The sequence below is a fragment of the Nyctereutes procyonoides genome, unplaced genomic scaffold (assembly GCF_905146905.1).
Source record: "Nyctereutes procyonoides isolate TBG_1078 unplaced genomic scaffold, NYPRO_anot_genome, whole genome shotgun sequence".
NCBI classification, from domain to species: domain Eukaryota; kingdom Metazoa; phylum Chordata; class Mammalia; order Carnivora; family Canidae; genus Nyctereutes; species Nyctereutes procyonoides.
Window position 1 is genome coordinate 5,786,869 of NW_026575028.1, and position 22,437 is coordinate 5,809,305.

Sequence of the window (22,437 nt, forward strand, 5' to 3'; positions counted from 1 at the left end):
GACAATGGGAATGGGGGCGGGGGGAAGAGAGGTGTCCTTCCGGCCGACCCGTGAAAGGTGGTTTGGGTCTTTTCCTGGTCCGAGTCACAAAAAGGACGGCCAGAGTTTCCATGGCGACGGGAGGGGGCGTGGTCGTCGGCGGGCGAGGGCCCGGTGCGGCTCCTCCAGCCGCCGGCGCCCGAACCCAGGAGGGCCGCGCGAGCGCGGGCGGGGCGGACGCGTCCCGGGCCGCGCGGGAAGAAGGTGGGAGAAGCGTGGCGAGGGGAGGTGCAGAGAACGCCCAGTAGCAGGAGGGCGTGGGCGGGGAGGGGGGCGGACGCGAGCGCGCGCAGGCCGGAGAGCGCCCTGAGCCGCGGCGTCTGCGCGCCCGGCCTCCCTGTGGGTGCACCCCCGGCGGAATGGGCCTCTGCCGGGCTGAGTGCCGGGTGGGAGAGGCGGACTTTACGGATCTCTAAGACCGCGCCTGAAGCTGCTCCCAGCCTTGGCCCCGATAACGCGGGACACCAAGCTTTCCTCCCCTTTATCTCCAGGGCGTGGCTGCCCCCCCCCCCGAGGTCAAAGTGAGCCCGCAGCCCCGAGCCTCGCGTGGACGTCCTAGGATGGGGCTGATACCGGCCTATGCCGGCCCAGCCCATGGACCTGCGACCTCTATGCTCCACCGGAGCCCAACGCAGGACAGCTTTAAGCTGTGTGGACCACCCAGGGCATCACTTTCCTCTGGGTGGTACTTGTCACTCTAGGGTAATGCTCATATTGGCAAGCATTTACCTTAAAAAGGGGATGAACAATGCAAAATTTGGATTTAAAAAAAAATCTGTAGTTGATTTGTGGTACTTTCTATGTTTGAAATATGCATCAGCCAGTTCAGGGCTTAAGAAACCTGTGACCCCTCTGGTCTGTTTTAAATGACTGATAGTCAATGATCCCTAATTCAAGCTTCACCGTTCAGGCTTAAATGGAGATGTGGCAAAAGTGCAAGGCCATTTATAGAGGAGCTGGATCCCAGGATCCCGGGATCACTACTGACCTGAGCTGAAGGCAGCCGCTCAACCACTGTGTCACCCAGGCCTCCTGAAATCTAGGAGTTCTAAGGAATTCTCCAAACCTGGACTGTGCCTGATTGGCTCTGGGACTTCTATTTGTTATTTTTTTCTTCTCTGTTTTACTTCTTATCAGGAGGGTAATGATAACCTTGAAAGAGAGTCTCTAGTGGTGTGCCAGCCACTCTTTGACTTTGCCTTCTCCAGCTCTGTACTGTTGTCAGGAACTTGGCTAGGAATACATCCTTCCCAAACTTGCGGAGGACCCAGTGCTGGGAGTCCGTGGTCTTAGCTGATCCGAAATCCAATGTGAGTGTGTTGTAACAGCTAAAAAGGGCAAATACTGATCTAGGCATCATTAATAGAAATACAGCGACCAGGTGAGTGATGTAAAGACCTTGCTGCCTGATTTAGCATTGATTAATATCTAGACTCTAGAATAAAGTGTAGCCACTCAAAATAAGGTAATAAAAACTAGAAAGTAGAGAGAGACAATGACCATACCGGTTCTCTCTGTCATGCTTGGATGCTCTATTGTATGAAGACATACTTGAAATAAAACTACACAATGCCGGGAGATGAGTAGAAGCCAGGAAGGCAAAAAGGCACTGGATTGAATATTCAGGAACTCTTGAGTAGAAGCGAACATTGATGTGTTCTTTGTTGTTCTGCAGAGGATAACAAGTGCTGGTGGAGGATGTGTTGCTCAATGTCACTTCTTCCCACCAGCATTTGCTGAGCACCACCCATATGTATAAACAGCCTGATGTGAAACGGGTTGCCTGGAAAAACAGTGAGCTCCGTCACAGAAATATTAGGGCAGACACTGAGTGATTGCCAGGGATACTCTGAGGATTTCTGCCGGGGTGGGAAGATGGACGAATAACCCCTAAAACTTCTTTCAGCTATGAGAGTCCACAGACCATGGAGGAGTTTCAATGATAATTGCAGAGGGGCCGAGGAATTCTCTTTGCAGCAGTGAGAGTAACTTAAATACATTAAGTACATTATGTCCTGTTCACAGAAATGCCAAGAGAGTCCCTGCAAGTCCTATACTGCCACAATTTCTGCCCCAAACGTAGCTCTCCAAGGCATAAAGATCAAGCTAATTGACAACTGTCAAAGAAATCCTGAAATCATAACAGGTAAATCTCAGACAATATGTATTCCTTTCTGGGCATTGAAGATTGGTGTACATAGATAATGCAGTATGTGTAAAATTCTCTGGATGTAGTGACGCTGGCACCACTGTTTAGGAGTCTGTCATGCCCACCAAACCTGGAACTCCTTGAAAGCAAGGATTCTATTCTATTTATTGCCCAGTCCCTCATGCTTAGGACACTATCTGTCACTATTTGTTGCTTGAGAGCGTGGTCTCGAGTTTTTTGATGAATTCATCTAAACTATCTTAGATTTGTCTTTCTTTAGCACATTTGAACTAAGAGCTTTCAGTAAACAAGTCATTGTCCTTGTCCCTAGAGGAATGTAAGAAATAAAATAACATAAAATCCAAGCTCATCATTCCTGCCTCCAAGAGATTCACAATCAAGATGAGATGAAATGTGTGGCCCTAAAATAATTAACACTCAGGTTGTTGACCTAGTGACAGAATGATCTCCACACACAAAAGTACTGAAATCTGGAGGGAGGAAATGGGTATAGGCTGGAGAGGTAGGGAAACTGACCTTTGTGTAAAATAATAGGAGGCACTTTTATATTTTAATGTCAGTTCTCAAAGCAGTATTCACTCTAGCTCTGAGATGAGTTTCTTATCTTTAACCCTTCATGTGGCAGTTATAAACAAGATATAAAACTTTTACAATCTGGTGGTACTTAATAAAGCTGGAATCAAAGAGCTTAGAACTGGAAAGGACATCAGTGGTCATCTAGTCCAGTCCTGTCATCTTACAAGTGGAGAAACTCAGTATAAGGATAAGACATATCACTTGCTCAGGATCTCTCTGGGGGCAGCATTGAGACTAGATTCCAAGATGCCTCAGCATATTCTTCAGGTCTCTATGTCCTCTTCACCTACAGAGCACCGGAAGCCGAATAGAGGAAAGAGCTCCACTTGCCGGGAAAGATGCATGTGGGCTTGTATCGTCTCCCCCATCCCTGGGGTGTAGATGGAGGGAGCATTTGATACAGAGCCTTGGCAGGAACAATTGTACTCATTCTTCCCCTGTGTTTGGATTTTGCAGCCCCCACGGCAAATCGATGACCAAAATTCTACTGGTTCTGTATCCCAAATTATTCCCAAGTTCCCACGTCCACCGTGTCCTCACCATCATGGCCTTGGTTGAGGCCCCCATGATCAATGCCTAGATGCTCAAGACAGCTTCCTACCTGAGCTCCTCCAAACCTTGTTCTATGGTTTTGCCAGAGAGATGTCCGTAATGTACCGATCTGATTTTGTCAGGCATAGAACAGGCCATGCAACCCTTCCTTTATGGTCTAACCACCTCTCTGCCACTGGCAATGTCTGGGTACTCACACTTTCTGAAGAAGACGGTGCTCTTTCATACTATTGTGATTGCAGAGCCTCACCCATCTGCTCTTGACTCCATGCCTGTCCTGTTTATTCTTCAAGGACGGTGCTACTCTGCTCAAGTGTGAAGTCTTCCTCAGCTTTTCCAACAGAGTTTAGTCACCCCTTGAAGTGCGCTCCATTAGCTCTTCGCTAATGGACTCTGTTACTGCCCTTACCATGTGCATTGTAATGACCTATTTCCACATGTCTGCCCTCAGATAATGAACTCTCCTTGAGGGTGGAGGCTGTGTTTAGTTAATCAGCGGCATTATCTCAGCAAATGTTTGTAGAAAGGAAGGAAGAAAGGGAAGTAAAAAAGTGACTATGATTATTTGAAGAGAAGCAACTATTTTTGTTTGCTCCTGCATAAGATTTTTTCATATTGTGTGTTAAAATTCATGTTCCTATCACCTCCCCCAGTTCCACCCCTCAAAGGTAATTATTTTTAGTTTATTTTTTCTATATTCTTCAATATACCTGATTAAGACATGCAAACATCTTGTTTTTTTCTTAAATAAAGATAGAATCATGCATACTGTTCTGTTTTTATTCAATAGATTACAGGCATACATAGAGATTTACTTCGTTTTTTTTAAGTGATGCTTCGTATTCTATAATACATATGTGCCATATTTTTAACTTCTCATATATAGACAAGTAATTTCTGATTTTTCAACATTATGCTGCAATAACAGTGGGCGGGACTGGTCTTGAGTCCTCTGAATAATTTCAAAATTGTGATGCTGTCACCATTTATTACAGTGTCTGCAAGAATCTACCAATGCAGTGGTTTGCAGAAGCCAGGATAGCATTTGCACTGATCCCTGTTCTGTCCTTATTCATATATTCTTGATTCCCTTGGCTCTTGCTAGAGTTAGAGGCTGAAAAGGAATTTCCAAGGGACACAAAGCAGGGTTCCAGCAGCTGTCTGTTAATGGAACAGGTGTATAATAGTGGCATGAGTGCCCCTAAGACTCTTCCACCTACATAAATCACTGCTTTAACTAGATTCCATAAACTTAATGTGAATTAGTTTTTCATCTTACAGCAAGTTCATTATTCATACAGCTCTGTTCTGAATAAAGAAGGTATAAAAATAGCTAAATGAGATCCAGGCAAAGCATTTCTACCCATTGTCCCTTTTTCTTTTTCTTTTCATTTAAATTCAATTAGCCAATATATTGTACATCATTAGCTTCAGATGTAGTGTTCAATAATTCATTGGTTGCATATAACACCCAGTACTTATCACATCACATCACAATGCCCTCCTTCCTTTTTTTTTTTTTTTTCTCTATAGGCATTAAGCTACCGAGAGTAGAAGGTGGTTGTGGTAAGAGAATGGTTCACTTAACAGGGAGCTAGAGGAAATAAGTCTTTTTGCTTGGAGTCCTAAACTGCTGGCCACCTCATTAGCTCATCTTCCTTGGCTGCTGTCTCCCTCTGTCCTGAGTACCCAGAGACTGATGCTAAGAGGCCCTCTCTCCTGACATCATCAGCCACCTGAAGGTGGTTGAGGGTGGAGAAAAAGGAACAGCAGACACTCAGCCGGTGTTTTTAGGCTTGCCACTTTTTATCTCCAAGCCTTCCCTACATTCTTTCCAAGCCTGGGTGTGGGGACCATTCCTTATATTTTGCTCCTCCTGCCAGTGTACTTTTTACTCTTCCTCCTGCAGGACTAAAATGGATGCTAAAAAGCCAAGGAAATGCAGTTTGACATCCTTCCCAAGTTTGAAAGCAAAAAAGAAACAGAATCTCAGCCCTGGAAAGGTAAAGATCCTTGACTTTCATTTGGGGTAGAGAGGTATCGTCATGAAGACTTGGGGACCTGGGACCCAGCGCCAATCACTGTTCTCCAAGCACCTTTGATGACAGAATAAGGGGAAGTTCCGGAGGTGTGGATGGACCAAGTAGGTGACAGAGCCAGGTCTGGGCAGGCTTGGAGGGAAATTGGCTGCAGGGCCAGAGTGTGGTTTCATGAACTCCAGAACTACAAGGCCTTCATTGAACAGGTGGCTTGTGTTTGAGGAGGCCCTGTACTAGTTTCTCTTCTACAGCATCTTGTACTGTGCTCTGTATTTCTGGAACCACACTGGAGGTGTTCCAGAATGGTTCCAAACATTTCCAGAAAAGGTGTGTGTGTGTGTGTGTGTGTGTGTGTTTCCCAGCACAGACATGGTGTCTTTTTATCCAGCCTCAAAAACTAGTGAAATACTACAGTATAAGGTAATTTTGTGGTGTGGTGACTTTGTGATCACCATCTACAAGATTACTTCGAAATCAGGAGTCATTTTCATCTAATGTCCTCAGTTTGAAATTCATACATGACTCAAAAGATGGTATTATTTGGATCTTTGCTCTGAAAATTCTGTGGCAAACTTGAGCCCAGGGTATTCAAGTTTGACTTTGAATCCTGCTTGTGTCACTGATTGGAAAAGCCAGAGTTCAGTGGCTTTTCCAAAGCCAGATTAAAAAGTCTTTTCCCTGTAGATCACATATCACCTCCTTAAAATTATGACTTTTACATCAACTCCTCCAAGCAGTGTTCCTGATTTAACCTTAGCATTCTCCTCCTCACAGTTATAACAAAATAAAAATGAAACCTAAGGCTAAGTCCACTGCCCCCAGCCTTCCCCCTGCCATTACCATATACAACAAAAACCATTATTTTGTGATTCAAAGGTGCAACAATTTTTTAATCCCTAAGACATTTCTTTTGACAAAGCAAAACAACATAAAATATTTGAGAGAGTAAATCTATAGCAAATCAGAATAATAAAGACAACATTCTGTTCAAATTTAAAATATGCAAACAGGATGGTCTTGGTGATGACTTAGAAAAGTCATCATGTGTTTTGCAACTTATATATATATATTTTTTTTACCTGCTTGAGCTCATATCTATTGAGTGCTTGGATGACTCTCATATAAACTTTAGAGGGTAGTACAATTATTACCCTCGTTTTACATATGGGAAAACTGAGATTTAAATAAATAAATAAATAAATAAATAAATAAATAAATAAATAAAATCTTTAAAAAAAAGAATAATTCAACAAACCCTCTTGTGTGTATGCAACACATAGTTTAAGAAAGAAGTCCCCTGTTTGTCTCTCCCTATCTTATCTCATCCCACTCATCGACCCCTCTGAGATTACCACTCTCTTGACTTTTACATGTTATTCCATTGCTTTCTTAACATGTTTTTAACCCTTCTAAACTATGTATTGTTTAATTTTGCATATTTTTGGTTTTTATATATATGGAATCTTTTGCAAGCATCTTTTTTTAAAATTTTTTATTGGAGTTCAATTTTCCAAAATATAGCATAACACCCAGTGCTCATCCCGCCAAGTGCCCTCCTCAGTGCCCGTCACCCAGTCATCCCCACCCCTCTCCCACCTCCCTTTCCACCACCCCTTGTTCGTTTCCTAGAGTTAGGAGTCTCTCATGTTCTGTCTCCCTTTCTGATATTTCCCACTTATTTTTTTCTCCTTTCCCCTTTATTCCCTTTCACTATTTTTTATATTCCCCAAATGAATGAGACCATAGAATGTTTGTCCTTCTCTGACTGACTTACTTCATTCAGCATAATACCCTCCAGTTCCATCCACGTCAAAGCAAATGGTGGGTATTTGTCGTTTCTAATGGCTGAGTAATATTCCATTGTATACATAGACCACATCTTCTTTATCCATTCATCTTTCGATGGACACCAAGGCTCCTTCCACAGTTTGGCTATTGTGGACATTGCTGCTAGAAACATCGGGGTGCAGGTGTCCCGGCATCTTTTATGCTCACCACCAATCTAGCATGCACTGGGTCAGCATCTCGCTTTCACTTGGATTGATCAGGCCTCCATTTGGACAATCGCTTAGTGCCTATGTCCTTTAGATGCTGTGCATGTCAATCACTTTTGTTCATAGGAACCGGTTTATAAATCAGTTTCACTGCTGCATTCAATTATATGGGCATATCACACTTCTTATCAGTTTTACAGGTCATGGCATGTGGTTTTTTTCCTTGGTTTTGCTATCAAAAATGGTGCTTCCATGAATGCTGTGCACATCTGCTGGTGCATAGAGTAGACACTTCAGAGGGAAAGTGCTGGGCATCAGGGTATGTCAATGCTTAACGTTACCAGATAATGCCAAACTGTTTTCTAAAACATTGGTATCAAAGTACTTTGCCACCAGAGCAGTATGTGTGAGTTCAAGCTGTTCTCCATCCTTTTTATCCCTTGATGTTGTGTGGCTTTTTATATGCCAGTTTGATAGATGAGTAACAATATCTTATTGTATTTTAATTTGTGTTTTGATGATTAGTAATGAGATTGAATCTTTTTTCATGGGCTTTTTGGTCATTTGTGTTTCCTTTTCTGTGAAGTGCCTAGTTCTGCCTTTTTTGCTTAAGTATTTTTTATTGTGTTGTCTTTTTCTTATTGAATTGTAGAATATCTTATATATTCTATAAATATAATATAAAATTCTACAAAAATATGTAAAAATATATAAATGATGTATGAATATAAATAATATGTACATATATTTATTCATAAATAGATACAAACTACTTTTTTATTTTTAATTTCTTTATGATAGTCACAGAGAGAGAGAGAGAGAGAGAGGCAGAGACACAGGCAGAGGGAGAAACAGGCTCCATGCACTGGGAGCCCGATGTGGGATTCGATCCCGGGTCTCCAGGATCGCGCCCTGGGCCAAAGGCAGGCGCCAAACCGCTGCGCCACCCAGGGAGCCCGATACAAACTATTTAAAGGACTTACTAATCCTTTGCCAGATGTATGTACTACAGATACTATCTCCTTGCTCTTGGTTTGCCTCTTTTTAATATATTTTTTAGAGCTGCTTTAGGTTTATCGAAAAATTGAACAGAAAGTAGAGTTCCCATATACCCCTCCTCACTCTCCACAATTTATCCTTTTTTTTTTTAAGATTTATTATTTATTCATTCATGAGAGACACAGAGAGGGAGAGAGAGGCAGAGATACAGGCAGAGGGAGAAGCAGGCTCCATGTAGGGAGCCCGATGTGGGACTCGATCCCGGGACTCCAGGATCATGCCCTGGGCCGAAGGCAGGCGCCAAACCGCTGCGCCACCCAGGGATCCCCTCCACAGTTTATCCTCTTACTAACATCTTGCCTTATTGTACCAGTGGAGTGGTTTGCAGAAGCCAGGGTAACATTTATTATTAAATTTATTATTATTGTACAGTTATTACGACTGGTGGACTCAATATTGGTACATTATTATTAGTGAAGAGCCATAGTTTATCTTAGTGTTTACTTTTTATGTTGTGTAGTTGTTTGGTTTTGACAAATACATAATGCATCCATCATCACAGTATTATACAAAATAGTTTTGCTGACCTAAAAGTGCCCTGTGCTCCATCTATTTATCCCTGTTCCCCATCTCCTTAAACCCCTGTCAACCATTTTTACTGTCTGTAATTTTGCCTTTTCCAGAATCTCATATCGTTGGGATATGATCGTTGGGATCCTACAGAATGTAGCCTTTTCACACTGGCTTCTTTCACTTAATAATATACTTTTAAGGTTCCTCCTTGTCTTTTCCTGGCTTGATAGAAAGCAGCTTACTGCTTTCTCGTGCTGTATAATATTCTATCGCCTGGATGTACCACAGTTTATTTATCCATTTACCTTCAGGAGAACATCTTGGAAGGGCGTCTGGGGCTCACGGTCCTGAGATTGAGCCTTACATGGGGGAGTCTGCTCCTCCCTCTCCCGCTGCCCCTCCCCCAGCTTGTACGCTCTCTCTCAAATAAGTAAGTAAATAAATAAAATCGTTTTAAAAATGGGCATCTTGGTTGTTTGCAAGTTTTGGCAAATATGAGTAATGCTATAAATATCCATATGCAAGATTTTTTTCTGCTATGTTTTGGCTTTAAAAAATTTTTAGTTACTTATTTTTTGAGGTATAATTGAATATAACATTATGTCAGTTGTAAAATATGATTTGACATTCGTATACCCTGTGAAATCATTATTATAATAAGCCTTATTTCCCTGTCACCATATATATGTAACATACAATATTATTGACTACAGTCACCATGCTCTATATGACTTATTTTATTTTTATTTTTTTCTTTTTCTTTTTCTTTTTTTATGACTTATTTTATGAATAAAAGTTTGTACCCCTTCTATTTTACCTGCCTACTCCTCTTCTCTCTGGCAGCTACCAATCTGTTCTCTACATCTATGAGTTTGGTTTGTTAATTTGTTTTGGTTTTTATTTTTATTTTTTTAAGTTTTTATTTACATTCTAGTTAGTTGACATACCGTGTAATATTAGTTTCAAGTGTAGAATTTAGTGATTCATTACTTACATACAATACCAATGCTCATCCCAAGTGACCTCCTTAATGGCCATCACCCCTCTAACCCATTCCTCTGCCTACCTCTCTGGTAATCATCTCTGTAGTTAAGAGTCTGTTTTCTGGTTTGCCTCTTTTTAATTTTCCCTATGTTCATCTGTTTTGTTTATTAAATTCCACATATGACTGAAATCATATGGTATTTGTCTTTCTCTGACTGACTTATTTTGCTTAGCATAATACACTCTAGCTTCATCCATGTTGTTGCAAATGGCAAGATTTCATTTTTTTATAACTGAGTAATATTCTATTGACTGATGAGTGAATAAAGAAGATGTGGCATACATATATATGTACAATGGAATATTACTCAGTATCTTTCATGTGCCTATTGGCCATCTGTATATCTGCTTTGGAAAAATGGTTTTTAGATCCTTTGCTCATTATTTAATTGTATTTGTTTCTTTGTTATTGACTTTTATGAGTTCTTTTTATATTTCAGCTATAACCCTTTATCAGGTATGTGATTACAAATATATTGTCCTGTTCAGTAGATTGCCTTTTCATTTTGTTGATGGTGTCCCTTGCATTGCAGAAGCTTTTCAGTTTGATATAATCCTTTTATTATTTATTATTGCTATAATGCTTTTGGCTTTTGTTTTGGTATTAAATCAAAAAAGTCATTGCCAAGACCAGTGTCAAGCAGCTTAATTCCTATGTTTTCTTCTAGGAATTTCATAGTTCTAAGTTTTTAGTTTTTTGGTTATATTCAAATCTTTAACCCATGTGGAGCTGATTTTTGGGTATGGTATAAGATAGAGGCTCAAACTCATTCTTTTGCAAGTGGCTTTCCAGTTTTCCCAAAACCATTTATTGAAGAGACTGTCCTTTATCCATTGTATATTCTTGGCTCTAAGTTAACTGACAATGTTTAATGGGTTTATTTCTAGGTGCTCTATTCTGTTTTATTGATTAGTGTGTCTGTTTTTATGCAAATACCATACTGTTTTGATTGCTGTGGCTTTGAAATGTAGTTTGAAATCAGGAAGTGTGATGCCACCAGCTTTGTTCCTGTTGTGGTTCCATACAAATTTGAGGATTGTTCTATTTCTGTGAAAAGTGCCATTGGAATTTTGATTGGATTTGCACTGAATCTATAGATTGCTTTAGGTATGGACATTTTACAGTTTACAGAACAATATCAGTTCTCCCACTCCATGAGCACAGAATATCTTTCTATTTATTTGTGTTATCTTCAGTTTCTTTCATCAATGCTTATGTGAGACCTAACATTTTAATGATATTGAGTCTTCCTGTCCATGAACATGGAAAATCTCTCCATTTTTTTTAGATCTTTGACTTTTTTCATCAGCATTTCATAGTTTTCTTCATATGGATCCTGTACATATTCTGTTTGCCTTATACAAAAGTATTCCAATTTCTTGAGGTTGCAAATGTAAATGGTCTTTTTAATTTCAAATTTCAATTGTTTTTTTTATAAATTTATTTTTTATTGGTGTTCAATTTGCCAACATATAGAATAACACCCAGGGATCCCTGGGTGGTGCAGCGGTTTAGCTCCTGCCTTTGGCCCAGGGCACGATCCTGGAGACCCAGGATCGAGTCCCAAGTCGGGCTCCCGGTGCATGGAGCCTGCTTCTCCCTCTGCCTGTGTCTCTGCCTCTCTCTCTCTCTCTCTGTGTGACTATCATAAATAAAATTAAAAAAAAAGTCTAGAATAACACCCAGTGTTCATCCCATCAAGTGCCTCAAATTTCAATTGTTCATTGCTAGTATATAAAAAATCAACTGACTTTGTTTACTAATCTTTTGTTTTAAAAAATGTTTTATTGGGATCCCTGGGTGGCGCAGCGGTTTGGCGCCTGCCTTTGGCCCAGGGCGCGATCCTGGAGACCCGGGATCGAATCCCACATCGGGCTTCCGGTGCATGGAGCCTGCTTCTCCCTCTGCCTGTGTCTCTGCCTCTCTCTCTCTCTCTGTGACTATCATAAATAAATAAAAATTAAAAAAAAATAATAATGTTTAAAAAAAATGTTTTATTTATTTATTCATGAGAGACACAGAGAGATAGAGAGAGAGGCAGAGAGATAGGCAGAGGGAGAAGCAGGCTCCATGCAGGGAGCCTGATGTGGGACTTGATCCCGGGTCTCCAGGATCACACCCTGGGCTGAAGGTGGTGCTAAACCACTGGGCCACCAGGGCTGCCCTTGTTTACTAATCTTATACCTTGCAACCTTGCTCTAAATCTTGGCTTGTCTACAGTCTATATTGTCTTTAGAGGAGAAGGAGAACTTAATTAGAAGGAAGTAAATTCATAGCATGAACTTTTTATCTTGCTTAAGAAATTTCCTACTCTGAAATCATAAAAGACAGATTTGTCTTCTAAAAGTTGTATGATGGGCGCCTGGGTGGCACAGTTGGTTAAGCATCTACCTTCAGCTCAGATAATTCCAGAGTCCTGGGACTGAGACCCACATCGGGCTGCCTGCTCAACGGGAAGTCTGCTTCTCCCTCTCCCTCTGCTCCTTCTCCCACTTGTGCTCTCTCTCTCGCTCCATCAATCTCTCTCAAATAAATAAATAAAATCTAAAAAAAAGGAAAAGTTGTATGATTTTGTCTTTTATTGGTTCTGAAAAATTCTCTGAGCCATTCTGTCTTTATATCTGCCACATTCATTGCCTTGTTCTGACTCTAAGACATGTGGTAGACCTCACCTTTTCCTCCATGTTCATAATCTTTGAACATATTTTTCATCTCTATCTCCTTGTGCTGGTTGCTAGATTTTTTTTCTCAAACTTGTCTCTTCTGGTTCATTGATTTATTTTTCCAAGTTCCAATTTGTTTATTTTGAAATGTGGTTATTTGTATGGTGTCGTATACTTTATTTATATTTTTAGTCTTTTTTATTTCTTTAAGCGTATCACACCTGATTATTTTTCCGTTTTTGCCTGATAATTCCAGTTTTTGGATTTTTTGAGGGAGGAGGTATCTGATTCTGGTGACTATAGTTTCTGTTAGTTCTTACTCATAGTATCTTATCTGTATGTGTGTATGTGTATGTGCTCATGTGTGCTTTGTGTTTTTGTTTTACTATAAGGTTGCTAGTCTTATTTTATAGAAAAGGAAACTGAGCCTGAGAGAGGATAAATGGCTTACCAGGTCACACTACTAGCAAATAGCAGAGTAAGAATTCTAGTCAAAATTTGACTTTAGAGTAGTTTACTTTTTTGTACTCTCTGAAGCTTTAAAGACCCTTGATGGGTGAACTCTTTCATAAATCACCCCCAAGTGTTTATTGAGAGCTAACTTTGGACCAAGCATTGTCCTCAGTGCTAGGACACAAAAACAAATAATATGTATCTCCTTCTTGTCTAGCATGCAGTCTAGTGGGGGACATAAGCATGTAAATAGACAAGTGACAATAAGCATGGTAAGTGTACTCACTAAGGTAAAAACAGAGTTCTGTGGGAGCTTAGAGAAAGTTTTCTTAAGCTGTTGCTATTGCCCAAGTGTATCATGCTTCACTAGTGTGCCAGTCAGCTACAGTCCCATCAAATGGCATGAATTATAGGGCTCAGTATTCACATTTTTTTCAAAGTGAATGATGCCACCTGGGGTTATGCAAGGAGGCTTTATGGTGGGCTGGTAAGAAGGCATTTCAAGCAGAAGGAATAACTTATGCAAAAGCATAGGATGAATCTGATAAACAAATTGGAATAAAACCTTAGGAAAGAGCTACTCTAACCCTCTTATGTCATGCATACATCTACTTTCTATTATAAAGAATTTAGTGTCTAATTTATAGAATAAATTCTTGCTTTCTAAATGTTTCTATCCAGGAACCATCAAAATAAAAGCATGATCTCATTTTTTACTTAGAGACCTTTGGAGGGGAAATGCTTCATAATCTCTTCCCATCTAGTTTCACAAGAGAATACAAAGGAGGTCAGACATCATCTGATGGCAGCATGTTATAATAAAAAGGCACTTAAAAATAAAAAGGCACTTAGAGGCATGGATTCTAGACTCATGTTTGCTACTGCTATGTTATTTTGGACAAGTCACATGGATAACCTTCTTAACTTCCCTTTCTCCATCGTACAATGAGGGCATTTGATTACAGATTCCTTAAGGTGGCTTCTAGCACCGTAATTGTCCAAGCTCCACTTAACAGAAGTCCAGAAGGGGAAATGTCTCCCCCAAGGCCACGCACTAAGTACATTAGAAAATGTCTCCAAGCATCTGGGCTTTCAGGCATATGCTCTTGCCTGTCCTTCAAACCGCCAGGGCAGCCAGGCTCTCCTTCCTCCACCTTCACCAGGGACATAGGCTGGTGGGCAGAACTCCGGAGAGGACACTACGTCAGTGAGATAGAAGCCTCAGTCCTCCCAAGGGCTGGTCATATTCACTCTGCTAATGGGTCTCCTGAGGCCAGGCTTGGCTGTGGGTTTAAGCAGGAGTCTACTCTTTTCTGTCCAGGCATCCTGGGCTTCCTCACACACAGCAAAGGTGGTTTCATGGCAGAGTCTTAGCTAGAAGTGGCCGTGGAGAGACGCTGCACTTTGCCTAAACTCTGGATAGCGATAGTAGCTTAGTGCCTTAGTTGAGGATATGAGGAGCCTAGCAACTGCCCCTTTCTCCCAGCTCTCTGCAGTGCTCTGATGGGCCTAATTGTCAAACTTGTTGTGTTCTGTACAGAGTCCCCAAGGATTTCTCTATTCTCGTCACACCCTCTCTCTGCATTAATGCATTTGTTTTGAACTCTTGGTTGTTCTGGCTTCTGGGAAGGGATTATGGAGCCTACAAGGAAGAAGCTGTGATTTGATATCACAGAACTTGAGCTTTGTCTGCCCACCCAACCTTGATCATGCACTTGGAGATTTTTTTTTTTTTTAATTAACAGGGAGGAGGAAGAGCAAGGAGGAGTCAGCTAAGAAAATAGAAAAAATAGCCTGTGAGGTACCACCAAGGCGGGTGGTTTGATGGAGGTTTGCCTTTCTGAAACATCTGGGTGGCCCAGGGACAGAAGACCAGGGTGGCTTTGATGTCTTCTGAGATCCCAGTTGCTTTCTCCCCTGAACGTTGCAGATGAGGACATCCAGGGCTCTGTCCAAGGTAATGAGACAGTGCATCTTGAAGTTCTGTTCTGACTGGCGCTACAAAGCGACCTTATTATCCTTTAGCCCTTAGCTGGAGGTATGAAATATACTCCCCTGTGATTCATGGGTAAACTTTGCATGTTTGGGGTGGGGGCTTGATGCAAAGTAAAGAGGGGAAGGCACGGTGCCACCAGTGAGAGGGCACTGATGCAACACATAGGATTGGAGATTTCACCCTTGTGTGCAATTTTGTCCTCCATTCTGACATAATGGTTACATGTCTTGGTAATTGATGATGAGAATGGACTCCTGTCTGATAGGGTTTGTGAAGACCTTTTTTCCTAAGATGAACTATCTCTTTCATCTATTTTCCCAGTGCCAAGAAGCCTTCTGTGAGTAGAGATTCATTTATTTGCACCAAAACACTTTCTTTTCTAGGCTTTCTCTTTGAAAATGCAGTTACCTTTGAGAAGAGGGTATTGGCCAGGGAATTCACTTGTGTGCATTTACTGAGTAGGAGGCATTCCTTCCAAAAAGGAAGTGCTGAGGAACAAGACAGCACTGGGCCCCTGGTGGGAATTGAAGCCACTAGGAGAGGGAGTATGGAGACACAGTGGAGAGGATAGACTACCAACCAGGAAGAGAAGCTGAAATCCAAGCTCAACTGTTTTTTGGGTCGCTTAGAATCAGCTTAAGAGTTTGAGGACAAAGTACTAGGGCTTCCTGCTCCCTCAGTATCTCCTTTCTCCTTCCCTTCCTTCCTTTATCAAATATTTAAGTGACTACTAGGTGTGAGATACCACCTTAGGCTCAGAATTCTGAGATAAGACTCAGATCTTTTATTAAAGAGTCTTAGAGTCTGGCAAAAGAAGGCAGGTGTAAGACAACCTCATGCAACAAACCTTTGCAGGTACTGTGATTGCAGCAAGTATGTATTGGAGTAGTGAAAGAATTACACATGCAGTGGTTACAGAGGCTTCACGGAAAATGTGGCACTTTGGCTGGGACTTGAACTTGGGTAAAATTCACCAGGTGAATGACAGGGACTTGGAATGGAAGAAGATGGTAAATAGGTGATGAGAGAACATCCCAAGGAGAAACAGTAGGAGTGGACATGCTAAGATGTGAACCAGCTTGGTGTTTGAGAACTGCAAGGCATTCATAATTCTGGAGCCAAAAGGGGAGGGCCAGAGCCATGACAAGAGATGAGACTGGGAGGCTTTGTATGCCAGGACATCCATACCCTGAAAAGTCACTGGGGAGATTTAAGTAGTACAGCAATGAGATCAGATGTTCATGTTTAATTTCTGAGGTCTTAGGCAGTAGAGGATGGATTGAGTGAGGGGCAGGGTACTGCTTAGGAGACCACTGCAACAGGTGCCTAAGCTAGGGATATGGTGGGCAGAGTCTTGGAGGGATATATTCATTCTCACATAATTATGCTACCCATGGTAGGAAATCATAAATGACAATTTGCATGTTTGTGAAAACATTCTTATTCAGTCCTGCAAGTGGGAGTTTGTGCTTACTGTAGCCAGCTTGTGTTGAATAATCTAGATTTATAACACAGGCACCTCCCTGTGACAATTTCCATTGCTGCTATAAACACTGGGATCAGGTGCCTCTTAGGATCACTACATTTGTATCTTTGAGCTAAATACCTAGTAGTGCAATTGCTGGGTCATATGGTAGGTCTGTTTCTAACTTTTTGAGGCATCTCCATACTGTTTTCCAGAGTGGCTGCCATTCCCACCAACAGTCCAAGAAAGCTCCCCTTTCTCTGCATCCTCACCAACATCTGTCATTTTCTGACTTGTTAATTATAGCTATTCTGACGGGTATGAGGTGGTATCTTGTGGTTTTTATTTGTATTTCCCTTATGCCGAGTGATGTTGAATATTTTTCTCATGTGTCGGTTGGCCATTTGTAGGCCTCCTTTTTTGTATATTTTTTTATTGGAGTTCGATTTGCCAACATATAGTATAACACCCAGTGCTCATCCCATCAAGTGCCCCCCTCAGTGCCCATCACCTAGTCACCCCATCCCCCTGCCCACCTCCCCTTCCACTACCCCTTGTTCATTTCCCAGAGTTAGGAGTCTCTCTTGTATGTCTCCTTTGGAGAAATGTCTGTTCATGTCTTCTGCCCATTTCTTGATTGGATTATTTGTTCTTTGGGTGTTGAGTTTGGTTAAGTTTCTTATAGATTTTGGATAGTAGCCGTTTATTTAATAAGACATTTGCAAATATCTTCTCTCATTTTGAAGGTCATCTTTTGGTTTTGTCCACTGTTTCCTTTGCTGTGCAAAAGCTTTTTATCTTGATGAAGTCCCAGTAGTTCATTTTTGCCTTTGAAGCTCCTAGTCTTTTTTGCCACCATGAATGTGGGAAATCACACCCTCTTCTTCCTGCCTCCTAGGGATGCTGTGATAGAATGAAATGTTGTTATCGGGGATTATGTCCCTCTTGAGGAAGCTGCTGGAGATAAACGAGCAGCAAGTTTGTAAACTTGTGTGACACACTGGTAGAGGTGTGCATGGATATAGAGGCCAGCAGCCTCTTGCAACCTTGTGCTCATAGCATCTGTCTGTGAGCTGCCTCCTCTTTTTACCCCAGGTTGTCACACAAATATAGTTTTTTTTTTTTTTTTTAAAGATTTTATTTATTTATTCATGATAGTCACACAGAGAGAGACAGAGAGGCAGAGACACAGGCAGAGGGAGAAGCAGGCTCCATGCACCGGGAGCCCGACGTGGGACTCAATCCCGGGTCTCCAGGATCACGCCCCGGGCCAAAGGCAGGCGCCAAACCGCTGCGCCACCCAGGGATCCCTACAAATATAGTTTTTCATGCATGGTATGAAGTGACAAAGGTTGGGAAGCATTGTTTTCTGCAATGGCTCTCAGTGTTAGTTCCATTAGAGGATAAAAGATGAACTCAAGACACACTCACAGGAGTCACTTGAATGAGTCTTATGGACAGATGGGACTTTGGAGGTTTCATATTGCTCATTGCCTGAGTTCATGCACATTTCTTACAGATACTTATTAGGGTGACTTGGCTTTTCCAGAGACGGAGAGCTCATTAGCTCATAAGGACTTCCATTCCATTCTTGGACAGCTCTAGGTTCTAGAAAATCTTTCTTTTATTGAACTAGAAACTACCTCTCTATAAATTCCACACTTTGACCTCATTCTATCCTTCAGGTCACATAGAACAAGTTTATACTGAGTCATAGGAATGGCCTTTCTGGTGTTACCCCTCCCCTCAGGAGTTTTGTTTGTCTTATTAATGGTACCTCTTTAAAACAGTTTTAGACTTGCAGAAAAATTGAACAGATAGTACAGAGTTCCTAAATACCACTTCACACCCCACACCCCACACCCAGTCTCCCCTATTATAAAAACCTTATATTTGTGTGGTACTTTAGTTGCAATAATGCATTGATAGTGATGCTTTTTTTTTAGGTTTTTAAAATTTATTATTTGAGAGAGAGAGAGAAAGCATGTGCATATGAGTGGGGAGAGGGACAGAGGGCAGAAAGAGAGAATCTTAAGCAGACTCCCTGCTGACCGCAGAGCCTCCCTCTCACAACCCTGAGATCATGATCTGAGCCAAGATCACAAGGCAGATCCTTAACCGACTGAGCCACCTAAGCACCCATTATTATTTTTTTTTAGATTTTTAAAAATTTAGATAGTGATGCATTTTTTAAAAATATTTTATTTATTTATTCATGAGAGACAGAGAGAGGCAGAGACACAGGCAGAGGGAGAAGCAGGCTCCATGCAGGGAGCCTGACGTGGGACTTGATCCCGGGACTCCAGGATCACGCCTTGGGCCGAAGGCAGGCGCCAAACCACTGAGCCACCCAGGGATCCCCGATAGTGATACATTTTTAACTAAACTCCACACTTTGGCCAGATTTCCTTAATTGTTACCTATTGTCCTTTGTCCGCTCCAGGTTCCTATCTAGGATGTCACATTACATTTTGTTATCATGTCCCCTTAAGCTCCTCTTGACTGTGACAGTTCCTCAGACTTTTGTTGTTTTTGATGACCTTGACAGTTTTGAGGAATACTGGTCACAAATATCATAGGATGCCTTTCTATTAGAATTTGTCTGTTTTTCTCATGATGCATTTAGGGTTGTAGGCTTTGGGAGGAAGACCACTGAGGTTAAGTGCCATTTTCATCAAATCATGCCAATGGCACATACTGTCCACATAGTTTATGGTTGCTGATGTTGACTAGATTACCTGGGTGAAATGGTTTTGGCCTGGTTTCTCCTCTACAGTTGCTTTAGTTCTCTCCTTTCCATGCTATACTTTTTGGAAACCAGTAACTATGCACAGCTTAAGGAGTGGCAAGTTGTGCTCTCCTCTAGGGTGGAGTATTTGTATAATATATTAGGAACTCTTCTGCATGGGAGATTTGTTTCTTCTCCCTGTTTATTTCTTTATTAAATTATTCATTTACATCAGTATGGATTTGTGGATATTTATTTTAAACCTTGAGTTATAATCCAACACTACTATATTTTGTTGCTAAAATTGTTCCAGCTTTGGCCATTGGGAACTCTGTCAGTTGGTTCCTGTGCCCTTTTGACACACTCTCATCAATGTGGGATTATTTTGGGCAGCCTGGGTGGCTCAGCGGTTTAGCACCTGCCTTTGGCCCAGGGCGTGATCCTGGAGTCCCGGGATCAAGTTCCATGTTGGGCTCCCTGCATGGAGCCTGCTCCTCCCTCTTCCTGTGTCTCTGCTTCTCTCTCTATCAAGAATAAATAAATAAAATCTTTTAAAAAAATGTGGGATTATTTTTTTTTGAGCCCTTCCCTATTTATGTCATAGAAGATGCTCCAGGCCAATCTTGTGTATTTCCTGACCCAGTCCTAGAATCAATCTTTTCTCCAAAAAGTTTTGCTTCCTCTTACTGGAGAATGGCATTAGAAGCCAAGTTGTGAGTATTAGTTGTACTTGTTTCTATGGAGGTGTTAGTTCTTTTAGGAATCTCTCAAGCTAACAAAGCAAAGAAATGTGTGTGTGTGTGTGTGTGTGTGTGTGTGTGTATGTCTGTGTTGTGTGTGCACACAAGCACATGCATTAACCCCTGCATATAAACATATCTATAAGTATTTCTATATGTAACCATTTGTATCTACATTGGGTTAAACATGAGGTCGAAATGATGTCTCCAACTCTAATTATCACATGGTGGTAATGTTGATGATGACCTTGACTATCTATAAATCTCCAGCCCAACATAGGAAACCTGGTTCCTGTCATCTACAATCCTATTATTTAGTCATTTGGTTCCAGTATAAATGTATGGCAGTATCAGAATTGTTAACTTCTCACACATCTTGTTTTATCTTCTCTTGTATTAAACAGCCTTAATGCCTTTAACCATTTTATTTTTTTATTTTAATTTTTATTTTTTTGTCTTTAGCCATTTTAGGTTGTACACCATCTTTTTCATTCTCCATCAGTTCTGAGTCCATGGTTTTCCTTTCTCAAGAGAAATAACCAAAAATTATTCTCCAATTTATAAAAGAGGAGAATGACTTCTAGCAAACACTTATCCTTGGCATATAGAAGGCACTGGTTTAAGTGCTTTATGCGCATGAACTCCCTTAATCCTTATGACAACCCTATGAGGTTGGTACTGTTATATTACTATGTTACGTGAGAAAAGGTTAAAAACTTGCCCAAGGTCAAACAACTAATGAGTAGTGGAGCTGGGATTCAGAACTAAGGTCTGATATCAGAGTTTATATCTGTGATCATTATTTTATGCCGCATTGCTGCTAGAAGGGTCTTTCTGAAATACTGTTCTGCATATGTAACAAATAGTGGTACGCTATTGCCCATTAGATAAAGACCCAATATCTTAGGTTAGCATTCAGTGCCATCCACAATCCAGTGTACCTTCTGCACCAGCTTAGTCAGAATGAGCAGTGAGGACCCTTAGAGCATTCCCAGATACTGTTTTACCTAATGAGCACACTCTCTACCCTTCCTCCCAGTTAAAGCCAAGAACAAGCCACACCCTTTCCACAAAGCCCCCTCACATTCTCCTGGGAAAACTGCATTTACAGTGATCTCTTTTTTCTTTGTTAACATTCATTGTTCCTGCCCTTTGTTTGGTATTTAGTTGTGTTTTGTTAATATACTTTTCATTGGTCTGTTCAGTCTCCCCAACTTGTTCTCAATGCCATCTTGCCATTGTTGTGACTGTTGTAAGTTTTCATCCCCATAGACTTATTTGGTGAGAAGTTGGGACTCTGTGAGGTTTGTGATTACAGTATTTGCTCAGATATAATCATTTTCCATTCAATAGACAATCAAATCCTGCATTAGTATAGTTAGCCAATTAAATTAGTTTGGTTTAAGGCCATGAGCCATGCTCTATGCAGCCCCTTCTCCTTCAGGTCATGTCCTTATTTTAGGAGGTCAAGATGGTCTATTCTTCATGATCCCCATCATTATAGCTCTGTAGAGGCTTAGCTGTGTTGGGTGATATTAAGTTGAACTACTGTCTCCAGTTTGTATATCATTGTGGCCAGTATACCAAGTTTTACAAAGGTGGGTAAGCAAAGGTGGGTCTGGCACCAGCTGTGTCTCAGATAAGTCTCATCCAGTGCCCAAAGAGGGGGCTGGATGAAGGAGAACACATGAGTTCTGCTTCAAAGAGAAGAACCTAACATAAAGACTCCTAACTCTGGGAAACGAACTAGGGGTGGTGGCAGGGGAGGAGGATGGGTGGTGGGGGTGAATGGGTGATGGGCACTGAGGTGGGCACTTGATGGGATGAGCACTGGGTGTTATTCTGTATGTTGGCAAATTGAACACCAATAAAAAATAAATTTATTATAAAAAAACAAAGAGAAGAACCTAGATTTAAACTATAGCCTGTTTTTGCTAAACTTTAGTAGTTTCAGTGCCACCTTCATGGTTTTTGTCATATCTATGTAATGCTCACACTTTTTTAAACTTAAATTTTGGTCTCATTTTTCATAGTAAAATTATAGGTTTAATGTGCTATAGTTTTTCAAGTGGATATTAAAATAAATGTATAACCGTTAGATAACTGCCATCTTATATCATACACAATTATGTCATATACTTTCATGGTGTGCTTGCCATCCCTTTCTAGAGTGAAGTCTCTTCTGATCAGTCCCTGGTGTTCAGGCTGGGGTCCCATATTCTAGTGGGTTCTACTAGGGCCCCTGGGTCGAAAGAGTCCCAGAGCAAAACTGTGGACATTTTTGTCTCTTTAGAAGGAGCAGCTCAGCTTTTCTTTCTTCCCCTGTCCAAGGTGCCTAGTTAAAATTATATCTGAAGAAAAGGCTCTATAGATTTTTTAAAGTATGAAAACCATAGGAAAAGTCA

General features: G+C 41.2%; 1 protein-coding gene across 1 annotated transcript in view; it reads left to right on the forward strand.

The window, feature by feature from the left end:
* Positions 1-191: 191 nt before the first annotated feature.
* The window catches only part of DYRK4 (dual specificity tyrosine phosphorylation regulated kinase 4), a 49,791-nt gene continuing 27,545 nt past the window's right edge, over positions 192-22,437 (forward strand). Inside the window, exons 1-2 of the mRNA XM_055315557.1 lie at positions 192-243; positions 5,247-5,340. Coding sequence (XP_055171532.1) covers positions 5,254-5,340 — 87 coding nt within the window. The 5' untranslated portion in view covers positions 192-243; positions 5,247-5,253. The remainder of the gene's footprint in view (positions 244-5,246; positions 5,341-22,437) is intronic.